The sequence below is a fragment of the Pleurodeles waltl genome, chromosome 5, assembly GCF_031143425.1.
Source record: "Pleurodeles waltl isolate 20211129_DDA chromosome 5, aPleWal1.hap1.20221129, whole genome shotgun sequence".
NCBI lineage: Eukaryota > Metazoa > Chordata > Amphibia > Caudata > Salamandridae > Pleurodeles > Pleurodeles waltl.
Window position 1 is genome coordinate 201,487,062 of NC_090444.1, and position 13,657 is coordinate 201,500,718.

Consider the following 13,657-nt stretch of genomic DNA (forward strand, 5'->3'; position numbering starts at 1 on the left):
TGGTCATGCATGAACCTGGAAAACGTAAGAGCTCTGCAGACGGCACAAATAATGTGGGTATGCACTGATGCAAAGTGGGGCCCTGAATCTTTTAAATTGGCCCATGATAAGTCTGACAATTATAGTCAGTTCAAATTTTTAAATTACATCACTTTTATTTCTAGTACTGCAGTAGTAATGGAAAAGGTAAACCCACAAGTTCCACAGTAATATGTGGTGGCAGGTAAAGAACCGAAATCTGTCATGCACGTCAGACTTGACTAGGACCATTTCAGGTTTCTATAAATGGGTTTGTCAGGCTTACAGCTACTCGTCTCTTTCATCCTTTGAACTTCAAAGTGTATGGACAAACGAATGCACACTGCAGAAAAATCTGCATATTTTAATCATGAGAACTGTCTTCTTGCATATGCAGGAACACGAGTGGGGTGTTTGTGCTCAATGGAATGCCCAAGCTGTCATTTTTAGGTTTTTGGATCTGGCATAGAAACAGCTTCGGCTAACACCACATGTTCCAACAACTGAGCACACGTGAAATCAAGCATCGCTAGTTGTTTTGTGACCGCTGCAGTCTGGGTAGTAAAATCTGCGGTATGCAACAGGCACGAGGAAGGGGCGGGGTTACAGCAAGGCTACAACTCACAGGCCTGCCTTATGAAGTTCCACCTACCTGCAGCGTAGAGTCCTCTGTGCACCGGACCGAGTTACTGTTGTCATGGCAATAATAATCCAAACTTTAACTTCAGTTTGAACTCTTTATGGAACTTAACTTTGCCTAACTCTGCTTCTTTCACCGATTGTGTGATCCTTGCATCTTTCTGCCTCGTTCACCTGTCACGAGTGTACTGCGAGCAGTAACACGGGACAAAAATGAGTAAAAACATGCTTGCTTCAAAGGGTAAGTAAAACAAGTATACATGTGAGCAGAAGCATGTTCTGTGTGTTATTAATGTGCGGAACTAATGCGCGTTTCCCTCTAAAATGACACGTTTGTATTTGTTTTGCATACATATGTATTGTGGCCTGAGATTTCAGTTATAAATAGAATCGTTTATTTATTTATCCGGTTATTCTTGGAAATGGTTTGTCTGAGGTTTTTTTATGTAGCTCTCCTATCTACACGGGACTGTTGGAATCTTTGTGTAACTACTTCCGTCTTGCAGTCTCGTGCTATGTGATTTTACCACAGCAGTCCTTTCTAGATTCTTCCAGAAAATGATTGTTTTTTTTAAACGAAGGTGTACAAATAATTCTGTTGATATGTCATGTTTTATGATATGTTCATGGGTGTATGAGTAAATAAGGTATTCGTCTCGTGCACAGCGCTACAGAACATCTCAACTCAGTTGCATTCTGGGACTTGCAGTTTCAAAAAGCCAGCATGTAATGACCTAGTAAGTAAACATCCAGGAGAGGTTGAGGGTGGCATACACGACGTGGGTGCTCCGGAGCTTGGTTGTGTTCATTTTAGGAGCACAAAACATTTCAAGAGCAAATACAATGTTCCATCTAAAGAAAATGCCTTCATTTTAGTCATGAGCTTTCCTTTGCCAAATCCGTGGATCCGGGAGCTGTATTGTTGCAGTGGGTCCACATAACCCACTGGATTATAACACCGGGAAACCATCATTTGTAAAGAAAAGTTGTGTCTTTGTGACGTGGTATTCTAAGTTATCCTGAAAACCCAATCACAAAATAAGTTTAAACATCCTTGCTCGATACTTTGACAATATTTAGCCTATAGGTTGCATGATTTACCCGACTCATCGAAATTGAATCGTCAGGCAAAAATACGGCAAGATTGTGAGTAAATCCGATGTAGGGCATCTGATTTCCCTAGTACCTCCAAGATGCTTAGTGACGAATTTCAGGCCCCAGCCTGCATCGGCGATGTTTTTCTCCACACCCCAAGATTAAGGTACTGGCGGTAATTGTAACTTTTGGGATTGCAGTGTCTGGTCCCTTTTAAATGCCGCTTCTAATAAGGAATTTTTCACTCATGAACATTCGGGAGAACGTGCAATGAGCATTTTTTAAGATGTTCAAATATCACTACAGTGCAGCCACAATATGGTTTATGTGGTGGGGTTCTGTGGTGTACAAGGCTAACACACCTAATGTAAGTACATTGTGGTTAGGCACATAATTTTCCAACCTATTTTATTAAATGGTTAGATTTTGGAAATTATATGTACATACTTTCCACTAATATTTTTAAAAGCATTCTTCAAAGCATGGTCTCCTTTTGACCTTTGGCAGACATCCTCATTGCTCCCCTTCAATTATTTCCATATGCAAATCAACTCCTCGCCCTTTTACTCAACAACGTCGCCCGTGTCTCATCCTTTGGAATAAGGGGCAACTATGATTACGGTCTGTTTAAAAGTGTGTGTTGTATGGTACATATTTCTCAGGTGCAGACGATTAAAATGCAAGGTCTTGGAAGATAAAGACAGCAGTAGTGAGATAATGTGATTACAAATGAGATTAGTGGGATCCATGCGCGTTACCCCAACCTCACACTCTTCCTTGCCACATTCCTCACTTATACCCTGACGTCAGACTCTTCCTTGTCATGGCCCTTACTTATGGACTGACATCAGACTCATGCTTGCCACAGTCCTCTTTTATACCCCGACGTCCTACTGTTCCTTGCCATAGTCCTTACGTAAACCCTACATCCAACTCTTCCTTCCCGTAATCTTTATTTATACCCTGACGTCCAACTGTTCCTTTCCACAATCATTACTTATACCCTGACATCAGACTCTTCCTTGCAACAGTCCTTACTTATACCCTGATGTCAGAACATTCCTTTCCATAGTCCTTACTTATACAGTGACATCAGCCTCTTCCTTACAGAAGTCCTTAATTATACTCTGATGTTCGACACTTCCTTACCACAGTCCTTACTTATACCCGGATTGTTGGGGGATGGTCATCAGTAGGGGTAAGTACGCACCTACCAATATCAATAATGCCCCAGACAATGTTAGGTCTAGTCAAGGTCCCAAAACGGTACCCCCTGGCTCAACCCCTGGTAGCTTGGCAATGAGCAGGCAGACTTATTTTAGGAGGTATGTAAAGCATTTAAATACACCAATACGGTAAATAAGTAAGTCACAACACAATAAAAATCCCACCCCAATCTATAAAAACAGTAGATATTTATATCTTAAATATGACACAAAAATGAAAAAAATCCAATATAGGGAACCAGAGTTATGAATTGTTAAAGATTAAATAAGAATATTTGCTTTCTAGTGCTTAGAAATCAATAGCACCAACAGGGGACATCTGGCAGTTGGAACCGTCATCACTATAGAGGTCCCCTTCTGTTGTAATTCCTGCATTATCCCATACCGACCAATCAACCATCTGCCGTCCAATCTGAAAATTATAATTATACCATAGTGGTGCATTCCGAAGAATTTGGCAATTCATTCCCAGTAACTTATTAGCTTCCCTCCAGATCTGCCACATTGGCTTTATCATAGGTGGACAAGCCACAGCTCAAAGGAGTTTATCAGTGTAGTACATGCATACTCAGGATAACCTTTTAATATGGCTTTCTCTCCGAAAATTCAAGAAGGGCAATCAGTGTCACTCATCAATACCAAATTGACTAGTTGTGGAAGGTGATGTGCCATGTAATAAATATACATTTCTGATGGATGTAGGCCTCTCATCCTAGTATCAGCATGCAGTTGCATTGGTTTTAATCTAGGTTTCCTGCCTGCCCATGTAACTGTTTTAATGCTGTTATTGAGCATATGAAATATAGCTCTTGGTACAAGAAGTAGAAGAATAACGAAGACATAGTTAAACATCAGGGCTGTTACAATCATTATCATTCGCACCTTACTACATAAGGAATTTTGTATAGAACACCATACCATGAAATCAGAGTCAGTCATGTTAATCAGGAGTTGTAAACTGATCACCACCATGTTGTGTAATCCCTTATTGATCAGGTACCTAAATATTTCAATTTAGAAGATTTCCAGGCAAAGCCTTAATCATCTAGTGTATGTCGTTGTGAGCCATCCATAATAGGCGTGGCTTCACTCTCGCCCCAATTCATACAGTAGCCATATTCACCGAGAATGAATCTATAACTCAGATCAAAGATTGGATCAAAGTATCTGGTTCACTAAGAGTTGATAATATGTTGTCATTGTATAGTTGAATCTTAACTTGTCCTGCTTCGGTATTGACCCTTTTAATGAGAACATTTTGTTGTATGGTTACTGCCAACTGCTCTAAATCAATGAGAAATAGAAGAGGGGATAGAGGGCGTCTCTGATGTGTCACTATAGATATTAAAGACCTGTGACGTGATTTCCACAATCTATCTGAGCCGTACAGTTTGGGAACAACCATCTTAGTTTAGCTAGGAAAATCAGTCCTTTTCCCTCCCTTTTCATAGTACAAAACAAACAGTCCCATTCTAAACATCAAACACATTTTCTTTATCCAAGGAAATAAGAATCTTATCCTCTGTGTCTATCTTCACCTGCCAGAGGTTGTTTGTTAAGGTTCCCTTATGACTTTTTTTTTTGAAGAGCAGCCCAGTACAAAGCCCACTTGTGAGTCATGCATAAGGCTCAGTATGACTCTCTTAAGTTTCACTGGCAGTATTTTGGATAGTATATTTTTGTCCATATAAAGCAGTGAATTCGGGAAATGATTGGAGCACACAGGGGGTCTTTATATGGGTTATGTATTAAGCGTTTATTTGCTTTATCGTTTGCTAGCCTAAACTCACCTTCTGCTTCCACTTCTTAAAAAACCCTATGTAGTAGCAATATTAATACTTGTTTCTTAATTGTATAAAACTCCACGGGGAAGCCCTTGTCTTATTGTTAGAAATGGGTTTTTTGGTTGGCAGTCAGGTTACCCTCTGTCCAAGCAAGAACCCTCACTCTAGTCAGGGTAAGTCATACACAATCCAAATTATCCTGTGCCCACCCTCTGGTAGCTTGGCACGAGCAGTCAGGCTTATCTTAGAAGGCAATGTGTAAAGTATTTGTGCAATAAATCATACAATAACACAATATAGCACTACAAAAATACACCACACAGTGTTTAGAAAAATATATAATATTTATCTGGGTATTTGTAGATCAAAATAATAAAAGATGCAATAAGAGATTGTAGAGATATCACTGAAAGGTGATATAAAGTGTCTTAAGTCTTTAAAAAGCAAACAAAGTCACTTTCAAGCACAAAGTACCTGGTTTGGAGTGGAAAATCTCTGCAGAGGGCCGCAGAGGAGGAGATGCGTGGAAAAATGGTGTGTGCGTCGGTTTCGTCCCTTCACGCACGGACTTGCGTCGTTATTTTTCACGCGGGGAGACGTGCTTCGTTCTACGGGAAGAAAAATGGTGTGCGTCGGTTTTGCCCCTTCACACACAGACTTGCGTCGTTATTTTTCACTCGGGGAAGACGTGCATCATTTTCTGGCATGCGGGACGACTCTTTCTGTGGGTCGCGGGATTATCAGATTTCCCAGGGTCTGTGCGTGGAATCCTCGGCTTGTTATCCGGCTGCGCGTCGTTCCGTTGGGCTGTACGTTGGAATTTTCTTCCTCACGGCAGGCGTTGCGTCGATTTCCTCTCTGGAAGCCGGGCTGCGTTGTCCAGGCGGGCCGTGCGTCAAAGTTCCGGTCGCACCGTAGGCGTCGCGTCGAGCGACATCTTTCAGGATCGGCGTGCGGTGAATTTCTCACCGCGGAACAAGCTGTGCGGCGAAATTTTGGGCGCACAGGGCGTCCAGTTGAAAGAAAGAAGTCTTTTTGATCCTGAGACTTCAGGAAACAAGAGGTAAGCTCTATCCAAGCCCTTGGAGAGCACTTTTGCAGCGAGACAAGAGTTCAGCAAGGCAGCAGGCCAACAGCAAGGCAGCAGTCCCTTGTAGAAAGCAGTCAGGTGAGTCCTTTGAGCAGCCAGGCAGTTCTTCTTGGCAGGATGCAGGTTCTGGTTCAGGTTTCTTCTCCAGCAAGTGTCTGAGGTGGTAGGGCAGATGCCCTGTTTTATACCCAAATGTGCCTTTGAAGTGGGGGAGACTTCAAAGAGTGGCTTAGAAGTGCACCAGGTCCCCTTTTAGTTCAATCCTGTCTGCCAGGGTCCCAGTAGGGGGTGTGGCAGCCGTTTGTGTCAGAGCAGGCCCTCCACCCTCCCAGCCCAGGCAGACCCATTCAAAATCCAGATGTATGCAAGTGAGGCTGAGTACCCTGTGTTTGGGGTGTGTCTGAGTGAATGCACAAGGAGCTGTCAACTAAACCTGGCCAGACGTGGATTGTAAGGCACAGAAAGATTTAAGTGCAGAGAAATGCTCACTTTCTAAAAGTGGCATTTCTAAAATAGTAATATTAAATCCAACTTCACCAGTCAGCAGGATTTTGTATTACCATTCTGGCCATACTAAATATGACCTTCCTACTCCCTTCAGATCAGCAGCTACCACTTCAACAATGTATGAGGGCAGCCCCAATGTTAGCCTATGAAGGGAGCAGGCCTCACAGTAGTGTAAAAACAAATTTAGGAGTTTTACACTACCAGGACATGTAAACTACACAGGTACATGTCCTGCCTTTTACCCACACAGCACCCTGCTCTAGGGGTTACCTAGTGCACACATTAGAGGTGACGTGTAGAAAAAGGGGAGTTTTAGGCTTGGCAAGTACTTTTAAATGCCAAGTCGAATTGGCAGTGAGACTGCACACACAGGCCTTGCAATGGCAGGCCTGGGACAAGGTAAAGGGGGTACTTGAGTGGGTGGCACAACCAGTGCTGAAGGCCCACTAGTAGCATTTAATCTACAGGCCCTAGGCACATACAGTGCACATTACTAGGGACTTATAAGTATATTAAATTCAATAGTCCAATTGGGTCTGATCCAAAGTTACCATGTTTAAAGGGAGAGAGCATATGCTCTTTAGCACTGGTTAGCAGTGCTAAAGTGCGCAGAGTCTAAAAGCCAGCAAAAACAGAGTCCAAAAAGTGGAGGGAGGCAGGCAAAAAGTTAGGGGTGACCACCCTAAGGCATGTCAGGTATAACACTTATGTAGCTTTGTTATTGGACATACTCAAAAGGCGTATTTTTTTCCTCCAGTGTTTTCGCACCCTCCAACATCTTGCGTCCTTCCCCCGAAAGGTTAGAGACTAATACTCTCTAAATAGTTCAGTTCTTTGTTTGCTCCTCTTGTGATTCAGCACTATATAAATCCTCCAGGAAACACATAAAGGTAATCACTATGTCCTATGAATGTGTAACCAGGTCACCTTCTCTGGTCTTGGTTGCAAGTATTGCTAATTCGCCTCCCACTCATGAATATGTGGAGCCAGCAGTTTTTCTGCCTTCTCCCCTGTTCATAACCTCCACATTTTAATCGCTGTAGAGCAAACTCTGATTGCTTGGTGAAGTGGGTATTTAGATCAAGCTGTGCCCTCCTGACTTGACGTAGTAGATGTAGAGATGGGCATGCATTCTACTCTCTCATCAGGGTTTGTACCTTTGGCTCTAATCTAGTTTGTCTCCCTCGTGTGATATGTTTCCAGAGGGTGGAATCTCTAGTGATCTCTTCCTGTATTGGTGCCTTACCTACTACCCACAGGATCTGGGAAGATGTCACTGAAGTTTCATTTTCAGCTATGTGTTGATGATGGAAAGCACAAAGTAATTTCTTATCTTGAGGTGTTTTGTAATATGACATGTTTAGCCGCCACTGTTTGGCAGCTGGAGCTCTTTGATACCACCCTCTAGCATCTGGCACCCACTAAGGGCGGCTAATATGCTGTGGGTAAAAAGAAAATATTAAAATATTGAGCAAGTCCCATGTACATTTGAAACAAGGTGCATTCCTTTTCCCAGGGGTGTGTCAAACGCCATGGATCTTTTTAGACTGCTGTCTACATGCGGGGCTAATGCTAGATTCCAATCTCCCTCATCACCACCTTTAGTCCAAATTCTTTTAATAATCTGGAAATGAAAACTGATTCTGTCAGTATTAGGTGCATAGGCCGAGCCCACTATTTCAATTGCAATCGTTTTTTATTTAAGCAAAAACATAACGGCCCCTTGGATCAACCCAAGTATGCTGTACCATGTATTGTACCTTTTTATGAAGAAGAATGACCACCCCGCTTTTTTTGGTGAAACACTGCGGGTCATGAGTTGCATGGGAGCTGTTCGTTATTGGGACATAGCCAGCACTGATTATTACTTTGTCCACCCAGTCTCTTCAATTTTTCAGATTCTAAGGGTGACAGGTGTGTCTCCTGGATAAGGGGTATGCCAGGTGTTTTTGTGGCTAGATAGTTCAGGATTTTCTTTTGTGTATATAATGTGTAGGCCGTTTACTTTGGGAGAAAGTAATCGTAGATATTTAGTGTCATGGGATCCATTTACCATCAGTATATTATGGTTATAGGTAATATAATAGATGTACAAATACCCTTCACCCACCATGTGCTAAATACTAAGTATACTTTCACAATGGTGTATATAAATAGTTCAACCCAGTCTGAATTTGAATAGGTGATGAAGGATACCACTACAGATGTGTCATGCAGTGAAAAAGAAACAATACTATTTAAATACAAATGCAAAACCAAAACGAGCCTCCCCCGCCTAATACCACCTTTCACTTATTATACGGAAAGAGCACTTGAAATTACAGAATTTGTATAGCTCAACGTCTTTGAATGGTTGGGCTTAACTCCATTCTGCTCCTTCCCTGCATGCACAGCAGCATCGCCTGACTTCAACATCTCTGGTACTTAGTCTAAAGCAATGTCTATCCATAATTGTATAAATCAATGAAGTTATCATCTCTATTAACTCACATTAAGTCTAAGAAATCTATTGTCTCTCATATAGGGAGAAAATGTTGCAGAAAATATCCATGCATTTTCCTTTCATAGTTGCAAAGGTCTTACCCAATCTCCAGTGTGTTAAAAGATGACCAAAACCACTGTCTCTTCCCTCAATTGAAGTTGTGGAGCATACCTTCAAGGGGAAGTGGGACTTGTCCCTGCCCCCTTAGGTTATGGCGCAAAGAACCCCTCCTGTCCCCCACACCACACTTTTTCATCACCATATCCAGTCTTTTGTGTTCTAATGTAGATTCTCCATAGTTGTTCCTGGTGGTCGGGGACTGTGAAGATCCAGACTTAGCAGAGTTATCTGAAATATAAGGTGGCCCTGACATGTCAATGTCTCTTGCTTTTAATGATTTGAGTATCTGTTCCAGGTCCTCCGGTTTGTCATACTCCCTGTGTTTACCATTAATGGTGGTAAGCATTGCGTCTGCTTCAAGAAGGCCATATCAAATGTCTAGTTTCGGAATTGTGGGGCATAGTACCAGGAATTTCTTCCTTCTAACCACTGTGTCTTGTGAAAAGTCAGCCGCAATGAAGATTTTCTATTTTCTACATAGGAATGGTCCTCTGTGCTATTTCGCTGCTGTTATAAATTGTCTGGCTGTGGCATGGCCACACCGGCAACCAAGATGGCTGCTTGGCAGTGAGGCTCCAGGTCAACGGGCCCTTAATATGCAGGAACTGGGCTGAAAATAACATCTGCACCCATCGGAGCAGCAACAATTTGCACTCTATTGATGCCTTACTGCACGCAATGCACCAATCTATGGAAGGAAGGGCAGCTCAGCACTCACCTCGGAGGCTCCACGGTGAAAGGGCTGCAAGTGAGTATGAGGTTTGAGGCTGTCGAACCTCGCTGAGTAGCCCGTGCCACTCCCCACACCAGCTGGATTTCCAGACCAATGTCGGCAAGTACCAGGGGAGATCTGCAGGGCAAATCCTCAGGCGGCCGCATGGACTTGGTGAGGGGGGCCAATCGGCCACATGTAAGCACTGCAGGTCTGTGAAGAAGATCCCATACGAAGACTAATTTTATACCTCCACTACCAAATCTCCAGCTTGCCCCACACCCTGTTTTCTTCTGGCGCCTGATACGGTTCACATGGGGTGACCCCTTTGGATTAGGTGGCAGGCTTGACCCATTTCAGAGGCCTTTGCTGCGGCGGGTGTGTTGGAGCCCACTGACTGTCTTGCCTTACAGGCACTGTGATGGGATAGCGGGTATTCCCCCGTCCTTTTTCCCATCACCGTGCTCTGGTGATGGCAGCTGATTGCCACGGCGGAACCCAAACCTCTTACCCGACACCTGCATACCACTCATCATCTCACGAGCAGCCTGCGGTTGGCACAGCTGCAACTGCTGCTCAGCCAGTGCCTGAAGTGGCTGCACACTTGCTGGGCCTTACTGGGACCAGACTCTCTGCTGTGCTTGACCAGGTGCACCCTGCATACTAATTTGTGTCCTGAATAGAGCGAGGAGGGAACCACGCACACATGCACTCTGCTTCAACATTTTTCACAACATAAGACATGCTTTTCCACTGGCGCCACAAGTTGTCAATTGACAATGGTGCAGGGAGCCCCAAAAGAGCAAAAATTACACTTTCAGCATCCTAAAGAGACTGGGCAGACAGATAACCAGCCAGAAATGGAAGAAGACAATTCAACTCACTTCCCATCAGGTTTGACATTATGGGGGGGTGGCTAGAGGAACATATATCAGGCCTGAAGGATAGTGCTATGACTACTGCTAAAAGGTTGGGAAAGGTGGAGGAACTCCTCAAAGCTGTTGCAGTTAAGAATGAAGAATTGGAAGCGAGATCCCGCTGCAATAATATTCACATTATTGGCATAGTGGAATTCTTGGATATGCACCACCCAGACCAGTCTGAGGAATGGCTTCTTTCTGACCTCTTTGATCGCCAAAACTTTATGACTGCATTTGTCATGGAGAGAGACCACCAATTACTTGGCCCACACTCCACCACCAGGCACCCGAAGCATTCCATTATCACTCCCTAACTTAATTTTAGAGACTGAGACATGGTGCTCCACCTGGCTAGTGAAAAAGATCTACTACATTACCAGGGCTCTGCCATTTCCTTTTTCCTTGACTACACAATGGCAATCCAAGATGCACAGCACAAGATTCCAGATGCCGAATCTATACTATGCAAATTCCGACTGAAATATGGCATGTTATACCTGGCATGCCTTAGGGTTGACTTTAATGAGAAAGCTCACTTTTTCCATAGCCCAACCGATGGATTGGGCTTCTTCAAATAATATGGCAAGTGGGTCTCGCCCTCATGCTGCAGCACTCCAGACCACACAGTGCCAGATCCGCGAGTTCCAACTTCTTCCTGCCTGACTGAATAGCGCTCAATGATGCACACCCTGTGATGGCCCTCTTTTGTACAATGACCTGCCCATTTTCCCCATTGCTGGCAGAACTTTGTATGTTCTCATTGTTGAACCTGCTTTTGCTCACCTTGCCCTTTACGCCTAAATCCTAGGTTATCTTTATTGTGTTTTATTTGCTGAATCGGGTCTGATTGCTGCAGTGTAGCCCGCTTCCTGTGGTGAATACCGACTTGGAGACTGTTGGGGTCATTGTTTTTTTTCTGTTACCTGTTATGGAATTCACTGGGTGATAAAGTGCCTAGTGTTTGGGGGGGAGGATTGGGTGCTGTTGTTGGTTTTGTTTATGTTTGTTGAATCTGCTTGCCCATAAATACCTCATACCATTGATGCACACACATGCATACCTATTATTAAATGGCAGCAGCACATATGGGACAGGACCACACTGCTAAACTCACGTTAATGACTTGGAATGTTTGAGGCCTAAACAACCCTCACAAAGGCAAGCAAGTACTCTCCTTCATTACCCCGCAAGACATAAACATTGCATTTCTACAAGAGACACATCTTTTCCCGGTACTCCCCCACCTTTGCATCCTCTTAGGGTCCCAACAGTTACTTCTTAAGGCACAGTACTTAATCTAGTGGAGTTTGCACACTCAAACACAAAAGCCTACCTTTCCACCACACCACTAGGATTGTAGATGAAGGCAGGAGATACATCAAAGTAGCAGGTACCATGACCGGACATTGCTTGCTCCTGTTTAACATATATGCCCCTAATACAGATTCTCCAGACTTCTTTCAAGAACTTTCAACTGCAATGGGGTGCACTGATGCTGATCTCATTCTACTGGGCAGGTGATCTTAACATGATAGTTGACCCCCGGCTGGGCTCCACTAGCACGGCGGCAGGAGGCAAGCCGCAGTCTCTGTGAGTCCTCCGGGATATCACTGATACTTATCCCCTAAAAGAAGCTTGGCACCTGAAACACGCTGCCCCTCCTGGGTATTCCTTTTATTCCACACTCCATAAAGTGTGGACTTGCATAGGTTACTGGTTTATAACAGCAAATGCCACACCATGGCAGTTGGATGGGAAACATCTTCTGTGTACACTGTCTGACCACTCAATGGAACGGTTGGTCCTAGAGGTGCCTTTCAGGGGCAGGAGGAGGGCCTGGAGTGCCACTGGTGATTCTGGAGCACTGCCATACACAACGAGGTGTTCCGCTCTGTACTCTGAGACTCAAGTGTGAAATATTGTGAGCTAAACAAAGGTTACTCAGGTTACACTGTGGGACGCCTTCAAGGCGTATATATGTAGGACCTGCATTTTCAAACATGCTGGGATATTGCAGAATATATATAATAGCTTAGCCCGTATCGATTCTGAACTGCATGACATAGACTGCCTAGACTCTCAAAGTCGGCACAGACCAGAGCTGCATTGTCACACAACACTGTTGGATGAATATTGAGACCTGACTGTGCATGAGACAGTCTATCTGGGGAAATATGGGGCGGTGAATGTCCCAGTCACATGCTGGCTAGACTCCTATGCCCACCTCATGGTGGTGGTTGTATAACTGAACTACAGCTACCTGATGGGAGACAGGTGACAGATAACAAAGATGTAATTGCTGAACTTCTCCATTACTACAAACATTTGCACCTCACATGCTGGCGGGGACGAATCTATGCTATTTGTCTGAAGACACAATGGTCTGGATCACGGACACCCAGCGACAATTCCTGAGCGAACCTATCTCTAACGAAGAGATAATTTGACCAATCGACTCCCTAGATGGGTCCAAAGTGTCCAGCCTGAACGGACTTACAGGGGTCTTTTACAAAACTTATAAACACCTCCTTGTGTCGCATCTTCTGTAAGTGTATGCTGAACCTTGCAAATCAGGAACCCTTCCTCCATCTCTTTGGGAGGTGGGATTACCCTGTTATTAAAGCCTGGCAAAAGTCCATGCTACTGTACCTCATATTGCCCATTGTCATTACTCAACTTTGACAGTAAAATCCTTGCAACCTGGTTGTCATTGCTGATGACACAAATCATCTCACCTGCTCAACTGGTCTTTGTTCCTCACTGCTCCGTGTCCTTGAATTTGCTGAACAGAATCTCACTGAGTGTCCCTGTGGCTGTCTCCTTGTTGGCTGCAGAGAAAGCATTTGATTCTTTAGAATGCCCCTTCCTGCAGGCAACATTAAATAAACTGATGTTACAGTGTGGGTTCATAGTGCTTATTATGCTCACTATACAGGTTGTGGGTGAACAGCTCCCTTTCAGATCCCTTTACGATATCGAGGTGTACTAGGCAAGGCTGGTCCCTGTTGCCACTCCTCTTTATCATAGCTGTGGGACCCCCAATCCATAATTTGGAAGAAAAGCA

The 13,657-nt window shown here is 43.9% G+C and overlaps 1 protein-coding gene across 2 annotated transcripts in view; it reads left to right on the forward strand.

Annotated features, from left to right (window-relative positions):
• Positions 1 to 677: 677 nt before the first annotated feature.
• LOC138295533 (spermatogenesis-associated protein 7 homolog) overlaps positions 678 to 13,657 on the forward strand; it is a 1,079,396-nt gene continuing 1,066,416 nt past the window's right edge. For both annotated transcript variants that reach the window (XM_069233895.1, XM_069233896.1), the window contains exon 1: positions 678 to 898. In XM_069233895.1, the coding sequence (XP_069089996.1) occupies positions 871 to 898 (28 nt within the window). In that variant the 5' untranslated portion in view covers positions 678 to 870. The remainder of the gene's footprint in view (positions 899 to 13,657) is intronic.